The 27,906-nt window shown below is 54.1% G+C and overlaps 1 protein-coding gene across 1 annotated transcript; it reads right to left on the bottom strand.

Moving 5' to 3' along the window:
- Positions 1-222: 222 nt before the first annotated feature.
- Slc8a2 (solute carrier family 8 member A2) lies at positions 223-27,458 on the bottom strand. Its single transcript, XM_006991452.4, has 10 exons — positions 27,326-27,458; positions 23,151-23,841; positions 18,658-19,322; positions 14,176-14,598; positions 9,341-9,444; positions 9,192-9,209; positions 7,151-7,275; positions 6,770-6,869; positions 3,159-3,437; positions 223-1,930 (listed from the first exon to the last, which is right to left on the bottom strand). The coding sequence occupies exons 2-10, from the start codon at positions 23,823-23,825 to the stop codon at positions 1,554-1,556; spliced, it is 2,766 nt and encodes a 921-aa protein (XP_006991514.1). The 5' UTR covers positions 23,826-23,841; positions 27,326-27,458; the 3' UTR covers positions 223-1,553.
- Between the last annotated feature and the right edge of the window lie 448 nt (positions 27,459-27,906).

The raw sequence follows: 27,906 nt of genomic DNA, 5'->3' as shown, positions 1-27,906 counted from the left end.
GCGCTGGTGAGGGGGCGTGGCAATCAGGGCTAGGCTCTTGGCTGGTGGGTGGGGGCGTGGCTAGTGGACGCTGTGATCACCCCCGAGTGTAGCTAGCACATGCTGGCCTCCTGCTGTCTGGCCACACTCTGAAGCATAGGCTACCTAGCCTTTCTCCCATTGCCTAGATGTCGGAGCTGCTATCAACCCTCTCCTCTGGCACCCCAACTTCCCACGGGAGGATTGTTCAGGCAGAATTTCAAAGTTTTATGGCAATTTTTACAGAAATCACAGAGAAGGGACAGCGGGTGATGCTGATGTGTCAGGGGGGTGAGAAGGGCAGTGGGTAATGGGTACGATGCACAACTGGACGAGAAAATGCAAAAATAATAATCATAATAACAATAACTTAGGGGAAGCAGGAGGTTATGAGGGTCGTAGGGTCACGAGGAGTGGGCATCACTCCCCTTTCCCCAAGGATGTCTTTTTGGGCAGGAAACATCAACAGTAAGAAAATGCAGGTGGCCTACCAACAGATGTGCGGCCCACAAAGTTAAAAATGCCCACCCAGACCCCCCCACCCTCCCCCCACCCCCGCCCCCCAACAGGCAGAGATGTGGCAGCGTTTGCTGGCTTGTAGCATTGGTCCTCTGGGACCCTCGGTCTCCTCTTCGAGGGTCCTGCCCGGATTGGCTGGCACTGAGGGCAAAATGAACCTTCTAGAATATTGTCAGGGGAGGTCGGCTGGACTCCCTTTGATTCTCAGGCTCCTCCACTACGCGGATTCTCAAGGATGAGCGAGTCCTGCTGCCCTCTCGAAAAGGGAAAGTCTGTCGACGCCCCTTCCCCCAAGACATGCACCCTCCCGTGTCCCCCCTCCCCCAAACACACTATATATACACACACAGGCCCCTCCCTCCAAGGCGTGGCTGGGCTCTCAGAGGTAGTGGAGGGCGAGTAGGGCGCTGGAATGTCAGAAGTGGTGGGTTCAAGATGTGCCTCCTCCGGCTGAGCCTGGGGAACAGAAACTCCAAACGTCCCTTCTCCCTCTCCAAGCCTCTGAATGGGAGAGGTCAGGAAAAGCGCGCGCCCGCCCCACCTCTTGCACACACCCACTTGTTCATTCCCCTGGGGACTGCAGGGAGCTCCCTGAGGGTTGGGGGTAAGGGTAGCATCCTGGGATGGCACAGCCTCCCTCTGAGGTACCTTGGGAGACGTTTTAAGGTCCGGGGGCACAGATGGAAGGTTGTGGCTGGCAGGGACGGAGACACGGGAGGACAGAGTCAGGCTGGGTGTCCAGGGAGGCAGAGAAGGTGGTGTCTGGTGGGTGGGTGCCTGGCTTCCGATTTCAGTTGAAACTTACAAGGGGATGGGCTGGAGCGGGGTGCCGCTGAGAAGGGAAGTCGAGGGATGGGATCCAGGCAGAAAGGGAGGCTGATCCCAGGAAGAGGGCTGGCGAGGAGGGAGCCTAGGAGAGGAGTCCCAGGGGGCCCGGGCTGAGTCTGGACAGAGACAGAGGTGGGTCCAAGAGCAAATGCCATCGAGCCCCCAACCTCACGGCGGTGGCTAGGGCCCTAGAAGCCCCGGATGTGGCAGTAAGCCTCGAGGCTGGCGAAGAGAATGTAAAGGAACCAGAGGCCCAGGAAGAGCGCAGTGGTGGCCAGCTTGGGTCCCCGCGGGCCGCCCAGCTCGCCGCCGATGTGTGGCCGGCGCCGGTACAAGAGCACTGCGATGCCCACGAAGGCGAAGACGGTGAAGAGTGTGACCGAGAAGGCCAGCGTGCCTGTACGCACCTCGAAGGGGCGGCCCTGCACCGCCCAGTACACCGCGGCCACCGACCAGGCCACACCCAGACCCAGGAACACGTTCACCGCGTTGGAGCCGGTCACGTTGCCGATGGACGCGTCCGCACACTGGTCCTGCAGCGCGGCCACCTTGCTGGCGAACGTGTCTACAAGGACAAGGCACAGGGGTGAAGAGGGGCCCCCTGCACCGCCCCTGAGCCCTCACCTACTTCCTGTGGGATCTGTCTGCATGCAGTAGGCTCCATTGTTGGTGGAACACTTCTTTGGGACTTTCATGCAATCAGTAGGCTCCACTGCCTACTTTCAATGTCCCTCTGCGAGGCCGGCATAGCGCTATGCTAATGGGGTCCACTTTTTGATTTTGGAGGGCCTGCCGCTGTCCAGCTGTCCTCCCAGCACACCCGCTCTGGAAACAACTGTGTGTCCCCACATGTGCCCTCCCTGCTGATGAAGGAACAAAGTCTCTCCCATCTTGTCTCGAGGGTGCTTTCCTCACCCAGGTTTGCTGGGGTTGATTTGATCGTGGCCACAGCCTTTAGGCAGAACACAGGACACCGCCCCGTTTCTGTGGCAAGTTCACCCTCCCTGGTCGGACTCTATTCACATCTGAGTTAAAACTCAGAGATTCAGCCAGGGTGGTGTGTACACCTGAAATGCCAGCACTTGGGAGGCTTAAGCAAAAAGATCGCCATGAGTATGGGGCCAGCCTGGGCTACATCACCATCCAGGGCAACTGAGACCATAGATGGAGGCCCTATCTCATTAAAAAAAAAGTGCATGCCTGTAATCCAAGTTCTTGAAGGTGGAGGCAAGATGATCAGGATTTGAGGCCAGGCTCTTCTACATAGTGATTTTTGAGCTGGCAAGATGGCTCCCTGGGAATATCATGAGAACAGGAGTTTGGACCCCAGTGCTCATGTAAAAGGCCAGGTGTTGGGCTGGCAAGATGGCTCAGCAGGTAAATAAATGCACTTGTCACCGAGCTTGAGGACCGAGTCTGATCCCTGAAACTTACATGGCAGACGGAGAAGGAACGACTCCCTCACGCTGCTCTCAGATCTACATACAAGCACCTCTGAGAATCACTGCCCGGTTCTCACCACCTGGGTCAGTGAACTCACCTGGGCAGGACCTGTCTCTATGGATCCTCACCCAACAATGGATTCTGTGAGGTTTTCCGGGAACCCTGAGTCCACCCCCAGCCCCTGTGGTGGCCTCCCCTTCTTCCTATGGAACCCGAGTCTGCTTTCTAATGGTTCCCCGTGACACTACCCACTTGCTCTGGGGTAGTAGGGTCAGCCCACACGCGGCACCCAAAGGGCCCCTCCCTGGCCCTCTCATATTTTCCTGGTGAGCCGCCTCCCGGGGTGTTACCAGGGATGGAGGTGCCCAGGGCTACGAAGACCACGGCGTTGACTGAGTCCTTGAGGCCCACTGTGCACCCAAAGTGGGAGGCCAGGTCTCCAATGAGGGCAGTGAGTAGACCAATAACCAGGATGCAGACACCGAAGCAGGCCCAGCCATGGCAGTACTCCGTGGGAGGGACGCAGGCGAACAGAACCTTCCAGAACACCGTCAGGAAGTGCATCACGTAGTCAAAGCAGGATGGCAGCCGCTCCTCCCGAGACCCGTCCTCTTCTTCCTCCTCGTCCCCTGTGGGCACATGACCCAGCTGGGGCATACACCATGCCTCAGACTTCCTTGCTTACACAGCTCCATTGTGTTAGGTTTCCAGACAGTTCCAAATGAACTGCTTTCCCAGCATGCCTTGAAGCTAAGAGAATGTTTGTCTGAGAGGAATATATTTATTTCCTCAGAATCCCTTGCAGCTAAGAGAGTGTTGGGCCCAGGTAAGTGTAATTTCGCAGAAATCCTAGCAGCTAAGAGTACTGGACTGAGGGAAGCTTATTTGCTTTCTCAGATTTGCAGCTAAGAGAATAAATATTGGGCTTAAGTAAATTCAGTTTCCCTGAATCCCTTGCAGCTGAGAATGTTGGATACAGGTAAATATCCTTACTTTCCCAGCATCCCTAGCAGCTAGGGGAGTGTTGGGACTGGGTAAACACAAACACACTTACATCTCAGAATCCCTTGCAGCTAAGAGTTGGATACAGGTAAATTTACTTACTTTCCCAGCATTCCTTGCAGCCAAAGGAGTGTTGGATGGACCCCTCAAAGCTAGAGGAAGCCATATATCCCTTGCTAAAATTACTCTGTGTCTCACAAACCCTGGCTGCTAGAGATGACCATGTCTTGAGCTAAAAATAGTCATTTCTCCAAAAGTCCTCACAGCCACGGACAGCCATCTGTACAGCTAGAAATATTCACTTTTGCGAGGAGTCACCGCAGTGACGGGGGGCTTTGGCTCAGAGGTAGACTGCCTGCCTACCATGTGAGGGGTTCTGAGTTCCATAACCAGGACCACCAACCAAACAAATGCCAAGACCCCATAGTCGGCTAAACACACTGGCTTTCCCAGAGTCTCCAGGAGCAAGACAGAGACAAAACAGCCAGCTAAAATTAGCCAAGCTCCCAGAATCCCTTGAGGTTAGCAACAGCCACGTCCTCGGATAAAAATATGCCCTCTCCCAGAATCCCCTGCTTCTAGCAATGCTAAAATACATACTTTCCCATAATCCCTTGCAACAGCCCCCCCCCCCTCTGGCAATGAGACAAAAGGAGAGGTTCTGAAATGCCCTAGCTCCCTTGGTACAGGCACCCTGTATGTGTTTATTTTCTGAGCTTTGTAGAAAGGCCCAACCTGTCCCTTTCTGTGACCTGATTAACTTTTAGCACCCAGTGATTTGTGTGATTTGAAAAGTACGGAAGTATCTGGAACCCTGCTCAGCCTGAGCTGATAAGCAGGAGGCGATGAGTGGGAAAAAAAAAAGCAGGCTCTTGGGTGCCAAGTATTATAGCTGGAAGGGTGCTGATAAGGGAGGTGGCCAGTGGCCAGCAGGCACCAGGCCGTGGGCCGGGAGGCAAGGCAAGGCTAGGCCAGCTTCTGAATCCTGAAATTGCTTGCCAGGACCAACCACAAGTTCCCAAATTTTCTCTCTAAGAAACAGGACACCTGCAGTGGTGAGGGCAGAGTGTGCCCCCTCCCCCCAGAGGACTCCAGTCACATCCCGTTCTGTCTTTTCTAACTTACTTAACCACAGGCTTGCCAAAGAAAGAAATAGGCTTGAGTTTGTACTTATCCAAGTGGGTTTTGTGGTTTCTTGGTTCTGCGAGAGCCAAACTTTTAGCCTCAACCACAAGTAAAATGGAATTAGAAACAAAAGTCGGAAACTCAACAGACACTCTGACCTTCCTGGCTCCCCTAATTTCTGTCTGTTCTTGCTAGGACTTGGCCCCTGGAGATGCAGCAGCCATTCGGCAACCATGAGGGTAAAAACCGAGGATGAGAAGGCAACAGAGGAGCCAGATCCAGGCATGCTGGGGCATGTGTTTAGTCTCAGCACTTGGGAGGCAGAAACAGGAGGATATCGGAGTGTTTGAGGCCAGCCTGGTCTCCAGGAAGAGGTCCAGGCCAACCAGAATCACATAATGAGACTTTGTCTCAATAAACAAACAAATAGATACGTAAACAAAGAAACAAACAAATGAAATGAAACAGTCCGTGGTGAGCTCCGGCCATTCCTGATTGGGTTTTCTGCTGAACTCCTGGTACCTGAACCAGGTCGTGAGACAGCCGAGGCCAGTGCAGACAGGCACAGGCTGGGACTCAAGGTTTCTCCGAGCTCTGCCCTGCATTGCACTAGGGCTCACTACTGCCCTCACATCCAGACTCCTGCTTTCTAGCCTTGGGGCCAACCCCTTCCACATACCCCAAGTTAAATCGCCATCTCCAAATGCTCAAAGGCTTGGGTCCTTGCTGCTCCCCCTACCCAGGAGGGCCACGCTTACCCTCCCCCTCCTTGTACCCTATTGTCCCCAGTGGGAGCTTTAGCATGGTCCCTTCCAGGAAGCCTTTCCCTCACCTCAGGCTGGATGAGGAGCTTCATGTGGGCTCTCGGGGTCTCTCCTCCTACCTCTGTCTCCCCCGGGTTGTCTTGTGACATGTTTTGTGACATGTCTATCTTCTCCACTATGCTGTGAACTCCCTCAGACACATTAAAAGTTGTGGCTTCAGAGGGCTGTGTCAACTAGGCTGGCCTCATATCTCCACAGCCCTGACTTTGAACTACACTCAATAGTTTTTTTTAAAAACATTTATTTATTTATTTATTTATTTATTTAGTGTGTGGTGAGCAAAGGAAAACCTACAGAAGTCAGTTATCTCCTACTGTATGAGTCCTGGGAATCGAACTTAGACTGCCAGGCTTGGCAGCAATTGCCTCTGCCTGCTGAGCCATCTCCCTACCCACCACCACTTTCTTTAACCATAATTCCTTACGTATTAGTCCCTCCAGGTGAGGCCACCCCAAAGGAAACCTGATATTATGTATGGGAGGGAGCCCTGATCTTATTATAAAATGTTTCGGAGACTTTAGGCCACCTCTGTCTCTACCTGAGCCTCAGTTTCCCCATCTGTGTCGTGCAATTTGTGTGACTTTCCAAGATCGAATCTGCGGATCCAGTTGCCACCGTGCCTCTGGCCACACGAGGGCGCTGCGGGTCCGCGGGAGAACTAAGAAGGGTGAGGACCACAGCAGGTGGGAAAGAACCCGGCGCCCTGGTGACTGTCTCCATGGCAACAGAGGAGCCCAGGGTTGTCTGGGGGAGGCCCGCTGCCATTTCACCTATCTATCTTCTAACTTCCTGATGCTACTACTAGGGTCCCCCACCTACCTCGGGTGGAAGTCAAAGCTAAGACTCACTGCACAGTGTCCTCAACTTTCTCCTGTCTGCTTCCATCTGACTGTGCTCGCTCTCTGCCTGTCAGCTGGTCCCCATCTGTCCTCTCCGCTCCCCCCTTGGAGTACCTTTGTGTCTCTGTCTCTCCATCCCTTCCCCTGGCTCTCACCGCCCCCTTAACTTACCTGCGCTCACTGTAACTGCCTCTAAAAACTGCTCCCTCCACGAATGAGTCCCAATCACCAAGGCCAGGTTCGTTTTCTTTATAAGTTTATCCACGGTGTTCTGGGGGGAAGAGAGAGTGAACTGCTACCCATGTGTGCCCCAGGGTGGTACGGTGGGGGTCTCTGGGGCTGAGAATCACACCCACAAGCCCAGTCTAGGAAGGTAGCTGCGTGCTGTCCACCATCCAGTGCTGAAGCTGGCCCGGGAGACTACCCAGGGACCCCACCGTAGTACCCAACTTTGAGGTTGGCATGTTGACATGCTCTTCCTTTCTTGAGCCGCACCCCTCCCCAACATAGCTCAGGACAGGCTCTAGGAAAGGGAAGGCCCAGGACAATCACCTTAAAGTCATAAGACTCTTCAATGATGACCTCGAGACGACAGTTCTCCCCGAGAACTGGCTTGCCCATCTCCGCTATTCTCCGAGCCTCCTCCTCCTCGGCGGTCAGCTTCCTGTCCCCATCTCCTGCAGCATGAGGGCGGAGGTTAGATATCCAGGAGGCATGCCTAACAGGGCCGGTAATGACTTCACTATCTGTTCTCTCTGGGACTTCAGTGAACTTGTCCAGCTCCATCTGACCACCTGTTCCCTCAGCCTATGAGGTCCTAGTAATGGACTCTGGGTTCACATGGTGGAGGCTGTGTGACCTTAGGCAGTGCCTTAGCCTCTCTGTTCCATATTTTCTACATCTGTTTGATGGGTACAGTTATAGCATCTACCTGATAGAGTGGCTGAGTTAAGCCTGGTCCCAAATGTCACTCTAACATCACGCTCTAGTCCTGCACCCTGTACCCAGCCCTAGGCCTCATTCCCAACTCCACTCCTAGACAACATGGCTAACAACAAACTTAGCCATGTGGCAGAGACAGCTACCAGTTCATCCCAGTCTGTGGGCAAACAGGTGGACTACATTTCCCAACATTCCTTGCATCGGGGCACGGCCAGGTGACTAAATTACAGCCAATAGAACGGGGATGGGAGAAGTGATGGAGTGGTGGGCCTCCAGGACCTCCCCTTTGATCCTGGGGATTTTCTGAAGGCAGCTGGGGGTCCAGAGAGGACACAAAACAAGTTCAATGGCAGGTGGAGGCAGAGGATGAAAAGGCCCCACGGGAGAGGAAACCCACCTGCCGCAAAGGAAGACTGACACACTTTGCCTATGCAACAAAGCACTGCCGCAAGCATTTGCTACTTCCTGTAGCAAACAGGCAATGCTAGGCCTGTTTGTTACAGCAGCTCCATGACTTCTTGATACATCTTAGTCTCAGACTAATCCTAACTGTAAGCTACAGTGTAGCTCTTGCTTCTAAACGGTGGGTCGCTCTATCCAAGCCACTGGCTCTAACCTCAACTCTGACCCCCAACTTCTAACCTTGGCACCATTTTTTGGGGGGTAGGGGTGGCTCTTTTGTGACAGGGATTCTATGTTTCCCTAGCTGTCCTCCAACCCACAGAAAACTATCTGCCTCTGCCTCCCTCCCAAGTGCTGTGATTAAAGGCTTTGGCTACCAAGTCTGTCTGTTTTTTATTTATTATTATTGTTTTTTTGATAGCCCAGGCTGGACTCAAACTCTATGTAGTTGAGGATGACCTTGAGCTTCTTAACTCTCCTGCCTTCATCTCCCAAGGGCAGGGATTGCAGGCCTTCATCACCCCAGTGCCGGGGATGGGATCAAGGGCTTTGTACACACTGGGCAGGCACCCCACTGACTGAGCTGTCCTCAGCCTGACCCCACTTCTAACCCAAATTCCTCAAATCCCAACTTCAGCTTTAAAAATTTTAAATTGTGTGTGTGTGTGTGTGTGTGTGTGTGTGTGTGTGTGTGTGTGCTTGCGTGCACATGCAGGTGATTGGGGAGGCCAGAAGGGGGCGTCAGATACCCCGCAAATGGAGTTACAGGTGGTTGTAAGTAAACCAGCATGGTTGCTGGAACTGAACTTGGGTCTCCTGGAAGAGCAGCAAGTGCTTGTAACAGCTGAAGCATCTCACCAGCCCCTAACTTCAGTTTTAGCATAAACACTGACTCCGGTTCTAATCCAGTCCCATCTCAACCCCTGGCAACCACCTGTTTCGATTCTTGCCTTGGCCTAGTGGGAAGATGGATCTCATAACCCAAACCCACCCCACCCCTGTCCCAACCAATGCCAAACCTGATTCATACAGACCATGCCACAAGCTCAGACCTGATTTCATAACTTAGTTTCTTCCAACTTTGGTTATACACGTCATCCTGAACTCCACAACCCCCTCCCTTCCCAGCCCCAGCTGGCTCCAATCTTCACCCATCCCGAATCCACCTCTCACCTCCAACCTGCCCCCAAGTCCACCCCTGGGGCTCCAGGGGCTCCTCCCCTCCACACCCAGAGGTCCCTTCACTCACCTTGGTTGAGTAGCAGAGCTGGGGAGAGACAGAGACAGGGACACAATGAGAGAGTCGCTTCTCCTCAAAGCTCAGGCTCGCGAGCCCCCCCGGGGGGTCCCCAACCCTGGGCCCCCTGCTTCTCCCATAGTCATCTCTTCACCCCTCACCCGAGATGCCCCTCTTAAGCCACTGGGGCTGGCCGAGCTCGATGAAGAAGTTGTCCTTTTTCTCATACTCTTCGTCGTCCACTATCTTGACCTGAAGGGTCTTCCTGGGGGAGGCACAGGCAGGAAAAAAAGTGTCAAGTTACCCCCACCCCCACCCCAAAGCCACTTCAAGATGATACTCCCGGCCCTTGGTGGAATTTAGGAGGGGCTCCATGAAAATGCAGCCACCCCAGGACAGAGTCATGACTTTGTCCCCGTTTGTTGGGAACAACCCTAACCCCGAAGACTTAAATAACATGCATGAATGAAGCTGGGCCCTGGAAGGAGCTTGGAAAAATGACTCAGTTGATCAAGCCCTCGCTATGACAGCATAAGGACCCGGGATCAATTCCCCAGCACCCATGTTAAAAAGCCTGGCAGGGTGGCGTGTCTGTGGGATGAAGACAGGCTAGACAGCCTAATTATGAGCTCCAGACCAATGAGATCTGTCTCAAAAGAGGTGGACAGTGCCTCTGTAGATGATGTTTGAGGTTGTCCTCTGCCCTCCACACATATGAGCACGCACGTGCACGTGCACGCGCGCACACATACATACATACATACACACATACACACACACACACACACACACACACACACACACGTGCATGCACACGTGTGCACATAAAAAACAAAAAGCTGGATCTGTAATCCCAACTACTTGAGAGGCGGAGGAGGCAGGGGGTTACCATGAGATCAAGTCCAGCCTGAGCTATAGGAAGGAAGGAAGGAAGGAAACAACTAATTAATTAAATCTATTAGTACAAAATATTCACAGCTTCCGCCCTCCATCCTGACCACATTTGGAAAATCAGCCTAATGTGCCCAGTTCCCGCCCCCCCAGGTTCTCTGTTCCCATGGTAACCAGGGTGAGGCAGGGAATAGCCCAATGATACCTGTCCCCTTAAGGCACTGAACCCACACACCTCCTACCCCTCCCTGCAATCTCCAAGTCCCACAGCAAGGAATGTTCACAGGTTGGGTGCCAGCAACTCTTGGCTAGAGGAACAGTGTATGTAGCCAGCCCCATAAGGCCTGGCCCCAGATCCCAGCCACACAAACACCCCACCCACGCAGTCACCAATAGAGGAAGCTCCACCAGTCACCCGCCCACATGCACAGCCATCCGCCCAGCCATCCCCCTGCAGCGCATGATCGCAGGGAACAGATGCCTGTTCGTTTGAGAGACACCCCCAGCACAGCCTGAGGCAGACACTGTCACCCCGTGGGACCCTCCTAATGCTCCTCCACGGACCTTGCTCTTTTGTGATGTGTTGCTTTTGGGTTTTGTGAGACAGTGTGTCACTATGCAGCTCAGGCTGGGCTGGAACTCACTAGGTAGCCCATTCTGGCTTGAAATTCACTATCCTCCTGCCTCTGCCTCTAAAATTCTAGGATGGCAGGCATGCCCCATCACTCCAGGCTGCCTTTCCTCTCTTCACACCACCTGCTTTCTGTGTGTATCTCCCTCAGTGTCTCTCTCTGCTTGTCAGTGTCTCTGTCCACCATCATCTCCCTGCCACTCTCTGTGTCTTTTATCTCTCTGCCTCCGTCTCTCCCCTCTCTTGGCCCTTCTCTGTCTGTATTCTTTGTCTTCGTCTCTCAGTGGCACCCAAATGGAATAGAGTTAACACAATCAGGTGGAAGATTCCTAACCAGGCAATAATCCAATCAACACATCTGCACAAGTGAACTCGCACAGCACACAGAGACACTGCCATGTAGGGACAGACACCCACCTCCACTCTATGGGTTTGAACATTATTTATTCGAGACAGGGTCTCATGGACCCCGGTGGGCCTCAAACTCTATGGGAAGGGCTGGCAAAATGACTCAGTGGGTACAGGCACTTGCCTCGAAAGCCCGGTGGCCTAAATTTGATCCACAGAACCCATGCAAAAAGTTGAAGGAAAAAAAGGACTCCCCAAAGTTGTCCCCTACTCTCCACATGTGGGCTGTAGCATGCACATCTCCACACACATCATGTACACTCCAATAAATAAATAAAAACTCAGACTTGAGGTATAGACAAAGATGAGCTTGAACACCTGACCCTCCTCCTTCACCTCCTGAGTGCTGGGATTAGAGATGTGGGCTACCGCGCTACTGAAGCTGGACCCCAGAGCTTCAGGCATGCTAAACACTCTCCCAACTGGGATTCATCCCCAGCTCTGTCTGGAAAACCAGTTTTCACACTGCAGCTCAGGCTGGCTTGCAACTCATGGCAGTCCTCCAGTCTCCAGCTTCACCTGTTGGGACTACAGGCAAGCAACACCATACCCAGTTGGGTTTCAAAACAGTGTGCAGGGGCAGCTCGGGCCTCGGGCCTGGTTTGGGCGCTGTCCGCGGTGCTGAAACACCACATCTGGGAGTGGGGGTTGGATGAGGAGGTCTCCCAAGACACTCTGGGCTCCTCAAATTCCCAAGCAGACACAGGGATACACGGACATGGTGGCACACACTTTGTCGTGCGCTCTCCTAGATGCCCCACAAAACGCTAACACACAGTAGCCGATGCTCGGTGACAAGTATGTCAATCAGTGCTCTGACAGGCAACTCAGGAGAACTCCAACGGACCGGACACCAAGAGAGTCTCGCGCTAGACCAGGGAAGGGCTGTCCTGAGATCTTCCCTCCCCAGCTACTCTCCCTTGGCTCCCAGGAACTCAACTCTACTACCCCTCACCCTTCTCAGACTCCAGTCTCTCTGCCAACTTGTCTCCCCTCGTCTTGATGACCCCGGCTCTTTGGGTCTGAGTCTCTTCCTACATTCAGCCCTTTCTCTCCCGGCTGCCTCCTTCTCCTTGCGTCTCCCTGCTAAGTCTCTGACTCCTCCAGTCTCTGTGTTGATCCTGCCCAGGCCTCCACTCCAGCCTGGTTGCTCCAAAGCTCCCCTAATTAGCGCCTGCCCGTCAGAGGAAGGATGTGTTTCCCTAAACGCTAATTAGCCTCCCGTTCTCTTGTCTCCTGTAGCCACAGCTGGAAGCTTGGGCGGAGGCGGGAGGCGGGGGAGGACAGAGGGTGTCCCAGGCTGGGGAAGCCGCGTGGGGGAGGAGAGGCCCATGGGATTGCAGCAGCAGGAAGGAAGCGGGTTAGACAATCAGAAGGACCAGAACCACAAAAGGACAACTCTGCCATTCCTTCTGCCTCTTGAGTTTTGGGGAGACGAGGCTAGGGATGCTGATAGAGCTGGTCACCCCAAGTAGCCGTCACATGATCCCCCCCCCCCCCGCCCCAAAGAGAAATGTGGACAGCTGTGCAGGTCCTATGACTAAAGCATAACCCGAGACAGCGAGCGAGAGACTGACGACGGAGCCAGGATTCCAGAGAGGCATAGCCTGGGGGGTCAGAGATTCAGGGCTGGAGAGCCGTCACCGGCCAGATGAAGGCGAGGCGGAGGCCCCAGGGCTGGAGGGAGCGCGTGGGTGGAAGGAGGAGGGAGCCAGCCGCTGCGGGGGCGGCGGGCGCGGAGGAGCAGCACTGGCTGCGACGGGCAGGCGCGGGGGAGGTGAGCTCGGGCCTCCAGGGACTCTGAGGCGGTGCCAGGGACCAGAGTTTGCAATGCCCTGTCCGTCTGCGCATCTACAGGGCACACGCTGCACGCAGGCACCAACCAGTATTCAGGACCCCGTGCCCCAGGACCCCCAAATCGCGTGTCTCTTCCCTGGGCCCCCCAAGTTTCCCACGTTTTTCCCAGGCTCTTCCCAGGCTGTCTCAAGCCTTACCTCTCAGATCCCTCCCACATCTAAGGCCCCGCCCACCACTCGACCACGCCCCCTCGACTCAGCCAAGCTTTCTCTAGCTTGGCCCCAGTAGGCCACCCCAAATACACCCCTTTCTAAAGATCCTCTACCACTTCCTTGCTTCCACAGCCCAATTGACTCTCCCACCCAAGGTCCACCCAGGCCCCGCCCATTCTCAGATTTTTCTCCCTTCTTTACAGCCATTTTCCATTTTCCAGCTTGGCCCATTCAAGTTCTTCTCCATCCTAAAGCCCTACTGGATCTCCTCAACGCTGTCTCCTCCCTTCCACAGATGAGCCATGATCCTCTCCCGAGCTGCTCCCCTCGACCGGCCCCATCAAACTTTGTCTCTGCATAGCCCCTCCCACCGTCAAGATCCTATCCTGTCTCTACCGACCTGTGCTTGGGCTCCACCCCTTGGCCCAGTCAGGATCCCTTTGTCTGCATGGCCCCACGAACTCCCAGGAAAACCTGCACCCTCACCCCTCCCTCCCCTACCCCCACTCCGTCTACACTGGCCCGCACTACCTCCTAGTCAAGTCCATTTCACAGGGCCTGCCCTACTCTGGTTCCACACTCGGCCATAGCCCCATTCCATCGTTCAGCCAGATGCCGTTTCTCAGGCCCTGCCCATCTTGGCCCTGCCCATCTCCAGCAAAGACTATTTCCCGCACTCTGCCCGCATTAGCCCTGCCCCATCCCTAGTCAAATCATTCAACAACAAGCCAAGTCCATCTCTCAACAGCCACCTAACCCTAGCCCCACCCCATTGCCTGTCACAGCTGTTCTCTGTTTTCAAGACCGGCGTTTCACTGTGTAGCACTGGCTGTCCTGGAACTCGCGCTCTAGCCTGGGCTGGCCTCGAACTCACAGAGATCCGTCTGCCTCTGCCTCCCCAGAGTGCTGGGATTGAAGGCGTGCGCCACCACCGCCCGGTTTAGGGCTGTTCTTCAGGTCAGGTTTACCCCGGCCCCACCCCACTCTTAGCCGGGGGCCCTTCCTCAGGCCCGCCCGCCCCTCTCTCAGGCTCCGCCTCCCTCCCACCCGCGCTCACATGGTCTCATCATCGCCGAATTCCAGCTCTCCACAAGCGTCCTCGTAGTGCACGCCGCCGCCGCGGGCCGTGCCGTCCACGGTGCGGTAGGGGAGGCGCACGGTGCCGCGCGCACCGGAGCTGCGCACCACGCGCACGTCCACGGTGCCCATGCATTCGCTCACGTGCAGTAGGCGGTCCTGGAAGGAGAAGATGCCCGCGTGGTCGTCGTCCAGGATGGTGACGGTGGCCAGCAGCGGCGTCACTAGCCGCCCCTTGGGCCGCCCGCCACCGTCGGGCTCGAACATGCCCTGAGCATCGCCCACACGCAGGTTCAGTAGCCGCACGAAGAAGTGCTCGTCCTCCTCGAAGATGTCGTCGTCGATGATGCCGATGCGCAGCTCTTTCTGCGTCTCTCCGGGCTTGAACACCAGCGTGCCCTCGCTGCAGAAGAGAACCAGAGGGTGCCACTCTTGTTGTGCGCACATGTGTGTGCGGTGCCCGCAGAAGCCAGAAGATGCCCTGGGGCTGGAGGTACAAGGTTGTGTACCGCCCTGCATGGGTATTGTGACTCAGATTCGGGTCTTTTGGAAGAGCAGCAGGTGCTGGTAAACCTCTGAGCCATCCCTCCAGCCCCCCAGGATGGGCCTTAGGGTCCTACTCAGCCCTCAGGTCCTCTTACTATCTGCTGAAGTGGGAGTGCGGTGCTAGTCCCTCAGCTTCTAGATTCTGTAATTGTAACTAGCTCTAGGGGCCGTGGGTGGTGCTGGGAGTGAAAGGTGAGTAGCGGAGATTTAGGGACTTTGGAACAGACCTTGTTGTTCCTCTGATTAAAAATAAATAAATAAATAAATAAATAAATAAATAAATAAATAAATAGGTAGATAAATAAATAAATGAATAAATACATAAATACATAAAGCAGGGCTGGACAAGATGGTTCCGTGGGTAAAGGTGATTGCCACCAAGCCTGATGGCCTGAGTTTGATTTCTGGGACTCACATGGAGGACGGAGCGCAGAAACTCCCCCCATAAATTGTCCTCTGACTTCCACACATGCATACACACGGTACAAACGCAGACACAAATAAGAAATGTAATGTAAGGGCTGGATCGGTTAAGGGCACTGGCTGCTCTTCCAAAGGACCTGAGTTTGATTTTCAACACACACACACACACACACACACACACACACACACACACACACACGGTAGCTCATAACTATTTATATAATTCCAGTACTAAGGAACCTGATGCCCTCTTGGGACTTCTGTGGGTACTAAGCACACACGTGCTTGCAGACATATACATGCAGGTAAAAACACTCATACACATAAAACCAAACAAAAACAACTTTAAAAATGTAACCTAAAATTAAAGTAAAACAAAAAACCTCAAAAGCTGAACATGGTGATGCAGACATACCACAGTCCCTCACTGGGGAATTCTATGCAGGTGCTTTATGGATATGTTATACCCTCAGCCACTCACTGGGGGATTCTATGCAGGTTCCCGATGGGTGTGTCATAACCCCAGCCACTCACCGGGAGACTACGCAGGTGCTCTGTGGGTATGCCACACCCCATACAGTCTGAGATGTTAATGAATTCTGAACCCTGCAGATGAGGGGCTCAGTACCACGTTGGACTGGGGCTCTGGGACTGGAAAGTGGTAGCCTCCATTACTATGACCAGCTTTATACAAAGGTTTTCTAGGAGAATCCCAGCCCGGTGGGAGGGACCCAGGAAATCCAGGGTCCTAGAACTAAGTGGCAAGATCAGGAACAGAGGGACAGGGGCTCCCAGTTACTGCAGCCCTTGCCTTGACAGACACTGTCCTCTGTGGCTCCCAGCCAACTGGGACCACCAGCTGCGAGCCCACCTCAACCATGGAGTCAGCTGTGTGACCTCCGACCTCAGGAGGATGTATGACCTCTGTCAGATGTATGACAGAGCCAAGAGCAGCAGATTATCTCATTGCTTGAGGAGGGTTCACTGAGTTCATACAGAAGCACTCAATGAAGTTTACCTGGATGAGGTGGCTCACAGCTATAAAATTAGCACTTGGGAGGTGGAGGCAGGAGGATCATCAGTTTGAAGCTTGCCTGGGCTGTACAGCCAGGATGGTGTCAAGCAAAATAAAACCAATTATCTAGTGATATTTTGGGCACATCCATGTTAGAATCACAGAATTCTACAGGCTGGGATTGTGACTTAGCTGGCAGAGCAATTGCCGAGCAGCCATGACAGCCCAGTTCCATCCCCAGGACTGCACCAACCAGGTGTGGTGGTGCCTGCCTGTGGTCTCACCACTCAGGAGAGGCAGGTAGTGGATGAGGTGTTCAGGAGCACCCTGGGCTATATACAAAGTTCCAGACCAGCCTGAGCAACAGAAGATTTTTGCCTAAACAACAAAAACCTGGGAATTCCAAAATAAGATACTTGAGATTCCAACGCAGGGGATAGCAGAACATGGAGATAGCTGCATCTTTATCAAATAATCGAACTGGAGCCTACCAGCAACAAAGGAGCAGACACTGTGTAGCTGTGAAGTGCACCAAGGACGCGGTTTCCCTTCCTGGCCTCCAGCAGGAAGGCAGCAAGGTAGGTACACAACTCCGTCTCTTTCGGAGGAAATATAAAGTCAACTCAAAACGCAGGCGGTTCCAGGACCTGGCCTAGCTTCAGATGCACTGGGACCGGGGAGAGAGGAGAAACCCGGTGGCGAACATGCTTGATGCACAAGCCTGAGGGCCTGGGTTCAGATCCCCAGGGCCCACATGTGATTCCCGCCCCAGGAGTCGGAGACGGGATCCCTGGAGCAGACTGGCTAGACTAGCTGTATATGCAAATTCTGGGTTTGATGGGAGCACTTGTCTCATGAATGAGGTAGAAGAGAGATCAAGGGTGATTCCCAACACCACAAGCACCCTCACACATGTGAACCTAAACACATTCAGACATTCCTATACACACATATGCTCACACCACTCACTCATACACATGAAAATGGGAGAAAAGAGAAATGGAGACACAAAAGTCATGGCAAGTCTGAGAAACAGCCAGAATGAAGGGTGCCATTGAGATGTGGCATTCAAGTGCCATGTTTACTTTTGGATTTATGGGAGGAAAGGGAAGAGGATATGCCAAAGAATGCCATGGAGACCCTGGGAAATGCAAGCAGGTCCTGGAGATTCACCATGTCCACTCTGCTCAATTTTATTAAATTAAACAAACAAACAAACAAATAAACAAAAACTCCAGCATGCTGGGAGGTGGGGTGCATGCCTTTAACCCCAGAAGAGGCAGAGGCAGAAGCAGAGGCAGGCAGATCTCTGAGTTTGAGGCCAGCCTGGTCTACAGAGCAAGTTCCAGGACAGCAAGGACTACACAGAGAAACCCTGTCTTAACAAACAAACAAACAAACAAACACCATCATGGTCCAGAAATAAGAGGCACAGACAACTTGTGAATGTTAAAGGGAAAATCTCAAAGGCAACTTTCTCTTCCCCAGAATGATGTCTGGTACATTTGGGGAGCGGGAGAATTGTGACATATGACCAACACATGTCCTCCAGGAGGCCAAGAACTTGGTAAAGTTGTAGGCATTACAAAGGTGTACCTATGCACCAAGAACCACAGGTAACTGGGGCAAGGTGGAAAGCAGCAGTGTGGCTCCATCAACACATCACCTGTAACGGCATGTGGTAGGCACTCTGTAAATGTATTTAAGCAGCAGGGAGGCCTTTTCCTCCCAGATCGGAGTTAGGGCGTGGCTCAGTGGTAGAGAAGCCTCTGCCTAGAATCCCCCAGTGAGGGGCTTGGGTGTGGCTCAGTGGTAGAGCCTCTGCCGAGAATCCCCCAGTGAGAGGCTGGGGGTGTGGCTCAGTGGTGGAGCCCCTGCCTAGAATCCCCCAGTGAGGGGCTGGGGGTGTGGCTCAGTGGTAGGGCCCCTGCCTAGAATCCCCCAGTGAGAGGCTGGGGTGTGGCTCAGTGGTAGGGCCCCTGCCTAGAATCCCCCAGTGAGGGGCTGAGGTGTGGCTCAGTGGTAGAGCCCCTGCCTAGAATCCCCCAGTGAGGGGCTGGGGGTGTGGCTCAGTGGTAGAGCCCCTGCCTAGAATCCCCCAGTGAGGGGCTGGGGGTGTGGCTCAGTGGAGTAAAGGAATGAATGATGGCTGGATCATTAAGGAATGAATGATGAATGAATACATCCATTCTACAGATCTGCATATAGTAGGGAAGGGAGACACTAAAGGCAGTCCTGAGGCTCAGCCCAAGGAGGCACCATGTCTCCTTTTCTCTCGTGTGACTTGCCCAGGACCCACTTATACTTGGACTCACTTGGACCTGGGATATACCTGTAGTGAGATTTAGGTGGGCCCGAGAACCTCCCGGACCAGGACTCACCTGCATTTGGATCCACCTGGGCCCGAGAACCTCCCGGAGCAGGACTCACCTTGACGTGGGTCCCACTTGTACCTGAGTCACATGTTCTGGGACTCACCTGTACTCATAGTCTGATCCTGCCTTGGCAGAGCCGTCCTCTGTGCGGTAGTCCACATAGAAGGTGCTGTTGCCCTCCCCGCCCTGGCAGGCCACCGACAGCAGCACGGACCCGCAGTTCTCCAGGCAGTGGTAGAGGCTGGGCTCAAAGAAGATGCGGCTGGCGCCGTCGTCCTCGTCGTCGGCCGTGCCGTCGTTGGCCCCGGGCCTGCGGGCTGCATCCGCGGCGTGCCTTCGAAGCACGTTGCCCGCGCCCGTCATCAGCCGTGTGGCCTGGATGCGGTAGAAGGCACGGCTCTTCTGCTGGTGCAGCAGTGCGTAGTACTTGGCGATGCCCACCAGCTGCTCCAGGTCCTTGTCCGGGTGCTTCTGCTTCAGGTCCTTAAGAATCTGGATGACCTCACGCCGGCTGGCGTCCAGCTCGCGTGCCTCGGCAGGACCCGTGCCCAGTGCGCCCAGCTCACCTGGGATCTCGGTGCCCACGAATGTACCGTCCAGCTCGATGCTCTTGGGCGGGTCGCCCTCTGCCCCAATGATGATTCCGCTGCGAGGGTCGGTGCGGTAGCGCTTGTACACGTACTTGTAGAAGAGCAGCCGCTTGTCCGCCATCCAGGCGAACACCACGCACACCGGGAAGAAGACCAGTGTCAGCAGCGCCTCCCACACCTGTAGGCGGCAGACTGTGAGCACTCCGCATGCTGTGTCTCTCTCCTGTCCATATCTGTTCACTTCTGCTTTTCCTGGGTTCTCCACACATATACTCATCTATCAAGCCATCCATGTGTCCACCCACCTATTCATCTATCCATCCACCCACCCACCCATCCACCCATTTGTCCTACGCATCCAACCATCCCACTCGTATATGTCTAGCCACCCATCCATCCATCCATCCATCCATCCATCCATCCATCCATCCATCCATCCATCCACCCATCCATGTGTCCACCCACACATCTACCAACCTATCCATTCATTTCATCTACCCATATATATCCACTCATCCATCCATCCATCTATCCATCCATCCATCTTCCATTCATCTATCCATGTGTCAACCCACTTATCCACCCATCCTATATATCCATGTGTCTACTCACCCACCTGTCCATCATCCACTCACGTGTCCACCCAACTATCCATCCAACTGTCCTATCCATCCATTCTCCATCCATCTTCCATCCATCCATCCATCCATCCATGTGTCTACCCTCCTATCCCCCCACCTCATCCATCCATGTGTCTGTCCACTCATCCATTTATCCATTTATCCATCCATCCATCCATCCATCCATCCATCCATCCATCCATCCATCCATCCCCTACACATCCACCCACCTATCCATCAACCCCATCTGTGCTAGCTGGTGCTATATCAATTTGACACAATCTAGAGTCCTTTGGAAAGAGGAAACCTCAGTTGAGTAGATGTCCCCAGCTAACTGGCCTACGTGCAAGCCTTCCATGCATTTTCTTAATCAGTAGTTGATGTGAGCCAACCTAGCCCGTTGTGGGTGCTAGTTACTTCTGGGTAAGTGGTCCTGGGGTGTATAAGAAAACAAACTGAGCAAGCCTGGGGGAGCAAGCCAGGAAGCAGCACTCCTCCATCCCCTCTGCATCAGCTCCCGTCTTGTCTTCCTTTGATGACGGGCTGTGATTTGGGAGTGTAAGTGTGGTGGTTTGAAAGAGAATGACCCCCATAGGCCCATATGTTTGAATGTTTGGTCCCCAGTTAGTGGAACTGTCTGGGTAAAGATTAGGAGGCGTGGCCTTGCTGGAGTAGATGTGGGCTCATTGGAGAAGGTGTGTCATCGGGGGTGGGCTTTGAGGTTTCAAATGCCTATGTCAGACCCAGTGTCCACCCCACTCCCCTTCTGCCTGTCCAGTGGTCTTTCCCTTCAACTCAGCTTACTTATACTCACAGGCCCTAGCATGAGGCTCCTCTGTGCGGGATGGATGTGCCGCAGCACACACCTTTACTTGGCTCTGTGAGAGCATCTCAGCCTCTCAGTGTTCACTCAGCACTGACTTTTGGAGAAGCTGGTTGCATCAATGATTTCATTTGTGGGAAGCAGAGCTCCGGTGACTCTGTTCCAGGCACACCGATTCAAGGCCTTCCTTGCAAAATGATTTCAGTCATCCTTACAGCAGCCCTGGGAACTCAGCACTGGAAAGACCCACAGACAAAGGAACTTGTCCAAGGACACAGAGGGACCCAGACACTTGGCTTCAGGGTCTATGAACCAATCCTCCTTTTCTATGGTGACCTAGGATACCCCCTTTCATGGCTCAACTGTGAAAATAGAGGCTCAGAGAGGGTATGGGCTTTGCCTGAAGTCACATAACAATTGTGGGGACATCTGGAGCCAGGCTGATCTCCTTGGTGCTCCTGGACTCTGAGGGACTCTGGGCACCACTTCTCCATCTGGAGCTCTGCCATGCTCCATCATCCCTCTGCCCTCGAGGTCACAAATGGCTCTCATGTCTTCTCCACTCCGCCCCCTCCCTACCTCTCACCTATAGTGTCTAAAACTCCTTCTTCACAGCTCTCTCTCTCTCTCTCTCTCTCTCTCTCTCTCTCTCTCTCTCTCTCTCAAAAATATGTTTGACACAATCTAGAGTCCTTTGGCAAGAGGAAACCTCAGTTGAGAAGATGCCCCCAGCTGACTAGCCTAGGGGCAAGCCTTCCATGCATTTTCTTAATCAGTAGTTGATGTGAGACAACCTAGTGTGTGTGTGTGTGTGTGTGTGTGTGTGTGTGTGTGTGTGTGTGTGTGTGTACACTCTGGGGAAGTGGCTCAGTGGGTAAAGGTCTTGGCATGCAGGCATGAGGACTTGGGTTTGAATCTCAGAACCCCAGATAAAATGCTATGTGAGGGGGTTGTGTCTGTAACCCCAGTGCTGGGAAGGTGGACACAGGAGGACCCCTGAGCTCAAGGGCCAGCATGTCTAGCTAAACGGTGTTCTCCAGGTTCAGAGAGAGACCCTGACTCAAAGGATAAGGTGGAGAGCAACTGAAGAAGCCCCTGACACTGACCCCTGTATTTGCACACATATGCCCACTCACAGGAAAACCTACACCTCACATACTCACACAAAGAGTATTTTGGACCCTAAGCCAGGATACTGTCCTTTTTAAGAGAACCCGAAAACTGTCCGGTGCCCTATCCTGTACTTCTGCCAGGGCTGCTAGGAGCCTATTATTATATATGTATTATAGCCATAGTTTAGGTGTAAACTCTCTTTGATCCTGTAGTGTCTTTTTTTCCTCTCCCTTCCTCTCTCCCTTCCTTCTTCCTTCCCATACTGGGGATGGAACCCAAGACCTCATGAGGGCTAGCAAAATACTTTACCCCTTAGCTACATCTCCACCTCCTTTTGTTTTTCTGAAACATTCTCACTGTGTTACTTACCCAGGCTGAACTTGAACTCACAGCAATCCTCCTGCCTCAGCTTTCCTAGTGCTAGGATTACAGGCATAAACCCCGATGCCCAGATAATCCCTGCAGCCTCCACTTTGATGCCAACCCTAAAGCACTTTTATGTCTGGGTCCTTCTAGAGCAGGATCTGTTAAGTGACAGGAGTTAACGGATCACGTACGGCGTGAATGAGTGCGTCTTGGGCACCACAGATAAATTATGCATGTGCAGAAACGAATTAGGCCAGACCCATGAATAAATTATGCAAATAGAGGCAGCCGTCTTAGAATTGTGGGAAATAAATTAACCGAATGTTGTAAAGGAAGCTGAGGACAGGCTGGGATGCAGGTGAAGACACTGGACGCGGAAGAGGTGGAGAACTGTGGGAATCGGGGTGTGAGCCAGGCAGCTGTGAGTTTTGAGTTTGTCTCGGCGTGGAAATAAATTATGCAAAGTGGACACCGGCCTCTGCTGGTGTCTCTGCCAATTGGATGGGAGTATAAACGACACTGAATCTGAACTGAAGATGAATAATGAATGAGCCATGCAAACTGCCCCTGTCTCTCCGGCCCTACGGAGAGATAAATTATGCAGATGCGGGTACCATAGATGCCAGTCCGTGGATATATTATGTAAATGTACCAAGTTACTCAAATTGATTTGCGCTGTCAGAACACAGGGGGGTGTTGGGGGGGGGGCTGGCCTATGCCAGTGTAGTGTGAATTATGCAAATAGAGATGTCTTATTGCAAAGTCAGGAATAAATTATGCAAAAGAAGTGCTCTCAGGTAACTAAGTGGCAAGCCGAGGCATGTTTTACATGGACCTTGGGCTCTGTTAGCCCTTGCACAGCCTTGGGAATTACCTTCTGGGTGGGCACAACACTCTCTACTTGCATCTCTGACTCAGCTGCTTTTGGCTCAGCCCTCCGGTGCAGAGCGTGACTGGCACAGCTGTATCTGGTGGTTCTGTTCACACACACACACACACACACACACACACACACACACACACACACACGCTCGCAGACGCTCCAAAGCCACCAGGCTCCCCTGGGATGTTGGTCATTACTCACCTGGACCACGCCCGGGGAGAAGACTGCTAGAATGAGATAAAGCCAGACGTAGGCAAAGATGCTCCAGGAGGCCGTAACGAAGAAGACCCTCAGATGCTTGATCTTACGGCTCTCGCCAGCCGGGATGACATACACACACACAGCAATGACCACAAACATGTTGAAGGCGGCGCTGCCCACGATGGTACCCGGGCCCAGCTCACCCGCCTGGAAGTTGTGGCCACAGACCTCGATGACAGACAGGAGAATCTCAGGAGCTGAGGAGCCCAGGGCCATGAGCGTGAGGTTGGACACGGTCTCATTCCAGATGCGCACAGTGCCCACGCTGGTTTCCCCGTTGGCCTTGGTGATGGTAATCTCCTTCTCCTTAGACGTGATGACCTCGATGGACGCCATAAAGCGGTCAGCAATGATAGACACGCCCAGGAACATGTAGACCATGGCCACAAAGTACACCACGGCTCTTGCAGCCTTGTCTCCCAGCGATGGGTCGTCGGGCTCCCACACAGGCAGCAGCACCCCTGGCTGGCAGCGGTAGGAACCTTGGCAGCCGCCTGGGCTGGCATCGCTGTCGTTAGCAGGGGGAGGCGGCAGGGAAGGCGTTGGAGTGGCCTCCCCCATGCAGTGGGGTGCCCCCAGAAGGAGCACAACCCCCACCAAGGCCAGGGGACCCATGAGGAGTGGTGGGGTCCTGAGGGGAGGAGCAGAAAATCAAAGTGAGTGGATCAGATGTCTCCCTGTCACTCAAAAGGCACAGTGTGAGCTGGGGGTGTGGCTCAGTGGTAGAGCCCCTGCCTAGAATCCCCCACTGAGGGGCTGGGGGTGTCACTCAGTGGTAGAGCCTCTGCCTAGAATCCCCCAGTGAGGGGCTGGGGGTGTGGCTCAGTGGTAGAGCCCCTGCCTAGAATCCCCCAGTGAGGGGCTGGGGGTGTGGCTCAGTGGTAGAGCCCCTGCCTAGAATCCCCCAGTGAGGGGCTGGGGTGTGGCTCAGTGGTAGAGCCCCTGCCTAGGATCCAGAAAGCCCTGGGTTTCACCACCAGCACTGTCAAACAATAAAGTCCTAGTTTGTTAGGCTACAAGACAGAGGTGAACTGGGAACCAGCACAGGAGACAAGGAGACTCAGGAAAACACAGAGATAACCACATGGACACCCAGAGGAAAAGACATAGGAATGTCCAGGAGAGAGGGGCCTCGTGAAATGCTAGAAACATAAATAAATCAGAATACCTTGGGAGCCTGCAGCCAACCATCACACACTCTATGATTCAGCAGCTCTGTTCCTAGGACAGGCTTATAAACCCGTCTCACCAAAAGGTCCCCAGGAGAACGTCCATGTCAGCTTTATCTATAACAGAGCCAACCTTGAAAGAACCCAGAGCCCCTCCAACAATTAAATGCAGAAACAGCAGTGGAGTAGTATACTGCCCTATGCAGGGAGGGAATGAGGGCTGGATGTGATGGCCCAGAAGAACCGGATCCTGAGACATGGGGCGGAGTGAAAGATGCCAGACACAGAGAAGGCGGGAGGCCTCTGTGTGAGCCTGGCGCTGGAGGGCAGAAGTCCACTGGCAACACTAGTCATGTCAACGTGGCCCTCGAGGGGGCTGTGGTAGGTTCTGGGTCTGAGTGGCTATTTCTGTCTTTCTGTGTTTACTTTGTGTTTTATTACATTTTATTTACTTGGGGGAGGTGGTAAGTGTGTCGTGGCCAAAGGAGAGGTGTGAAGAGAGAACTGATTCTGCAAAGCTGTCCTCTGACCTCACACGTGCACACAATAATAAATTAATTATAAGCACCCACGAGCTCCCATCTATCCCCTTTCCAGAACATTCCACAGCCTGCCTGCCCTGTTCCAGCCATTCTCCCCTCTGCTGTTCCTTGTGCACACCATTCAGGTTTCTCCCTGGGAGCCTCAAGGCTTCTTCTTCTAGGGCTTCATTCTTGTGTCACCTTCTCTGACTGTCCTTGCCAAGACGACACCTGGCCTTTGGGGAGGAGCCTTCCACTCAGTCCACAAAGTAGAAGACCAAGGCTCAGAGAAGTGAAGCAATTTTCTCAGGTCACCCAGCATCCACTCGCCCCAGAAAGGTGCCCAAGGTCTGAGCGGGATCCCGCCCCGCCCTCATGTTGCTATGGTAACCCAGTTGCCTATTATAGAGAAAAGGCGGGCCAGAGGAGCTGTCACCTGAGCCGGCTGCCCTCTCAGGAGATGCCCTGGGGTACCTCCAGCCTCAGGTCTCCAGGAATTTCCACCTTCCATGTCAGCCTGAAAAGTTCCTCTGGAAGTCTAACCCACAGCCTGCCCCAACTCACACCCACAGACCAGGAGCAGGTTCTCTGGGGGAGGGAGGCAGCATGTTGGCAGAACTTCCCGAAAAGGAGTGAGCAGGGTGTGTGTGTGTGTGTGTGTGTGTGTGTGTGTGTGTGTGTGTGTGTGGGCAGGGGCGGGGAGAGGGGTGATTCTTAAAGGGCCACTGCACAGTTAGCCCCCTAGGCAAGGCCCTTAATGATATATCTAATTAGCAGCCCCTAATTAGCAAACACTCAGGCGTAATTATGAACCCACCAGGATTCCAAGCAGACTCCCCTTTGCTTCTCTCTCCTCCCTCTTTGGCTTTTGGGAGAAAGAGAGAAGACCCAGAAAGTCAAGAGTCTATGTAGCCACATCTGACTGCCTCTTTTGGGGAGGGTGAGAAGACTGGGAAGTTCTCCAGGAAGACCAAGGTCAGGGGACTAGTGTTTGCCTGCCCAGGGGCGGGGTCATCGGTCTATTCAATTCCTTTTGCCGTCACCCAGATTTCCCCCCTCTCTTGCTGGGTCTTGGAAGAGGGACCCAGGAGAGAAAGCACTAGATAAATATTTGTGAAACTCATGGACAAGAGGCCTGAGCTTTGTCTGTCTATGGTTGGGGCAGCCACACTTTCTGCTCCAAGCCTTGAAAGCTAATCTGGGTGTAGACTCAGCGGCTGCAGGATCAGGTTGAGTCCAGGAGGAGCCCGCAGGGCAGATGGTAACATCTCAGGGCTCCGACCGACTGAGGTAGTGGCATCCCCAACCTGGTAGGCTGGTGGCCAGCTAGGTTAGTGCTGAGTGTCCTGTTCTGCCTGGCATTCCCAAAATCCTCCCTCCAGGCAAACCACAGCAGGGTGAGGACCTGCTGGGGGTGGGGGGTGCAATGCAGAGTAGAACACAGAATTCAGAACACACACACACACACACACACACACACACACACACACACACACACACACACAGAGTCTGTCCCTCCATTAGCCACACAGCACACACAGGGTTGCAAATTGCAGAGAGGTAAACTGAGGCTGGTAGGGGAGAGAAAGGACTTGGCCAAGCCAGAGGCAGAACAGAAATGTGGTGTTAAGGCGTGAGGCTCCTAACCCAGTGATCTTTTAAGCCATCTGGAGTTCCCACACGCCTGCCACACAGGGTGGGGACCTTGTGGGCATGCAAAAGCTCACTCCGGCTCTGGCCCAGGTGTTGGCCACCACCTCGCCCACCTTCCCCAGAGCCCTTCCTGGGTGAAGGACAGCGACGTCGGCTGAGTCCCTCTGTGGAACCCCAGAAGGTCTGCTTTCCCACCCAACCTTGCAGGTGTGAGGCCGGAGGGATGGAAGTGAGACTGTGGGAAGGACCTGCCTAGCCTGACCTTAGAGCAGTGCCCAGGAGTACGAAAGTGTCTCAGAGTTGTCCAAAGAATGAATGGACAAACAGTGAGAGGTATGTGAGTTAGACTTTGGAAGGACTGGTCTAATGTTACACAGGTTAGGCTGCAGGCAGGACCAGCCTCAGAATATCAGGGCTGGGATGATGGTGAGACCTGGGCTAAGGAGGGGTGAGGAGGAGTTGGGGGCACTCCAGGCCCTCGGGGAAGTCCACACTGCGGGGGATCAGCCTCCTTCAGGTCCCTGTGCATCAGGGGCGGAGACAGAGGTGTGTGGGTGTGAATTGGCTGCAGCCAGAGGGAGAGGAGGGGAGAGACAGAGACCCAGGTGCCCAGAAACGGACAGATAGACACACACCATACACATGGCGCACGCGGAAAGCGGAAAGCCGGGCAGCCAGGACTCGGAGCCAGGGCTCAGGAAGCCCCCCGCACTTGACGAGGCGGCGCAGCCTGGGTTCCCGCAGCCCCCGGGCGGCCGCGCTGGGTTCTTACCTGCGGTGCGGCCGGTCCGGTCCCCGCTGGGCCGCCGCGGTGGGCGCCTCCGCCCGAGGAGGAGAGGGAGAAAGAGGGAGAGGAGCCGGGGACTGAGGGAGAGCAGGGAGGAGGGAGGAGGAGAGGGGATGCCAGGAGGGGAACCGGGAGGAGGGCGGAGTCCAGGGGAGGGGGCGGGGACAGAGGAGCTGGGGGGGCGGAGGGAGGAGTCCCGGGGAGGGGGCGGGGACAGAGGAGCTGGGGCGGGGGAGTCAGCGGAGAAGATGGACTAGGTTGAAGGAGGGGGAAGCCGCTGAGGGGAGGGGATGGAACAAGTGAGCAGGGGAAAGGACCACTAGGAGGTGGGAGGGAGGAGATTATGGAGGGGTGGGGCGGGGACAGGGTAGTTGTGAGTTGGAAGACAAGGAGGAGCTGAAGGAGGAGAGAGGGTGGGTACAGGGCAGCTGGGGAAAGACCACCAGCAGAAGAGTGGCCGGAGGAAGAGAGGGAGGAGCCAGTGGAGGGCGGAGCTTTGGGGAGGGAGTGGGGCCTGAGAGCTCCAGCTAGGGAAACTGCTGAGGGAGGAGCCATTGAGAGGAGGC

Source organism: Peromyscus maniculatus, chromosome 1 (genome assembly GCF_049852395.1).
Source record: "Peromyscus maniculatus bairdii isolate BWxNUB_F1_BW_parent chromosome 1, HU_Pman_BW_mat_3.1, whole genome shotgun sequence".
Taxonomy (NCBI): domain Eukaryota; kingdom Metazoa; phylum Chordata; class Mammalia; order Rodentia; family Cricetidae; genus Peromyscus; species Peromyscus maniculatus.
Note: the sequence above shows the minus strand (reverse complement) of the source record. Positions and strands in the feature narration are given on the sequence as shown.

What these genes read in the sequence shown, in the direction of transcription:
- Slc8a2 (XM_006991452.4), bottom strand. Translation starts at nt 23,825, where the DNA reads ATGGGTCCCCTGGCCTTGGTGGGGGTTGTGCTCCTTCTGGGGGCACCC. An exon ending in GGATCAGACTATGAGTACAG is followed by an intron (nt 14,599 to 18,657) that starts GTGAGTCCCAGA and finishes TCTCTTCTGCAG; the next exon opens with CGAGGGCACGCTGGTGTTCA. An exon ending in CCTGGGCACCTCCATCCCTG is followed by an intron (nt 1,931 to 3,158) that starts GTAACACCCCGG and finishes TTGTCCTTGTAG; the next exon opens with ACACGTTCGCCAGCAAGGTG.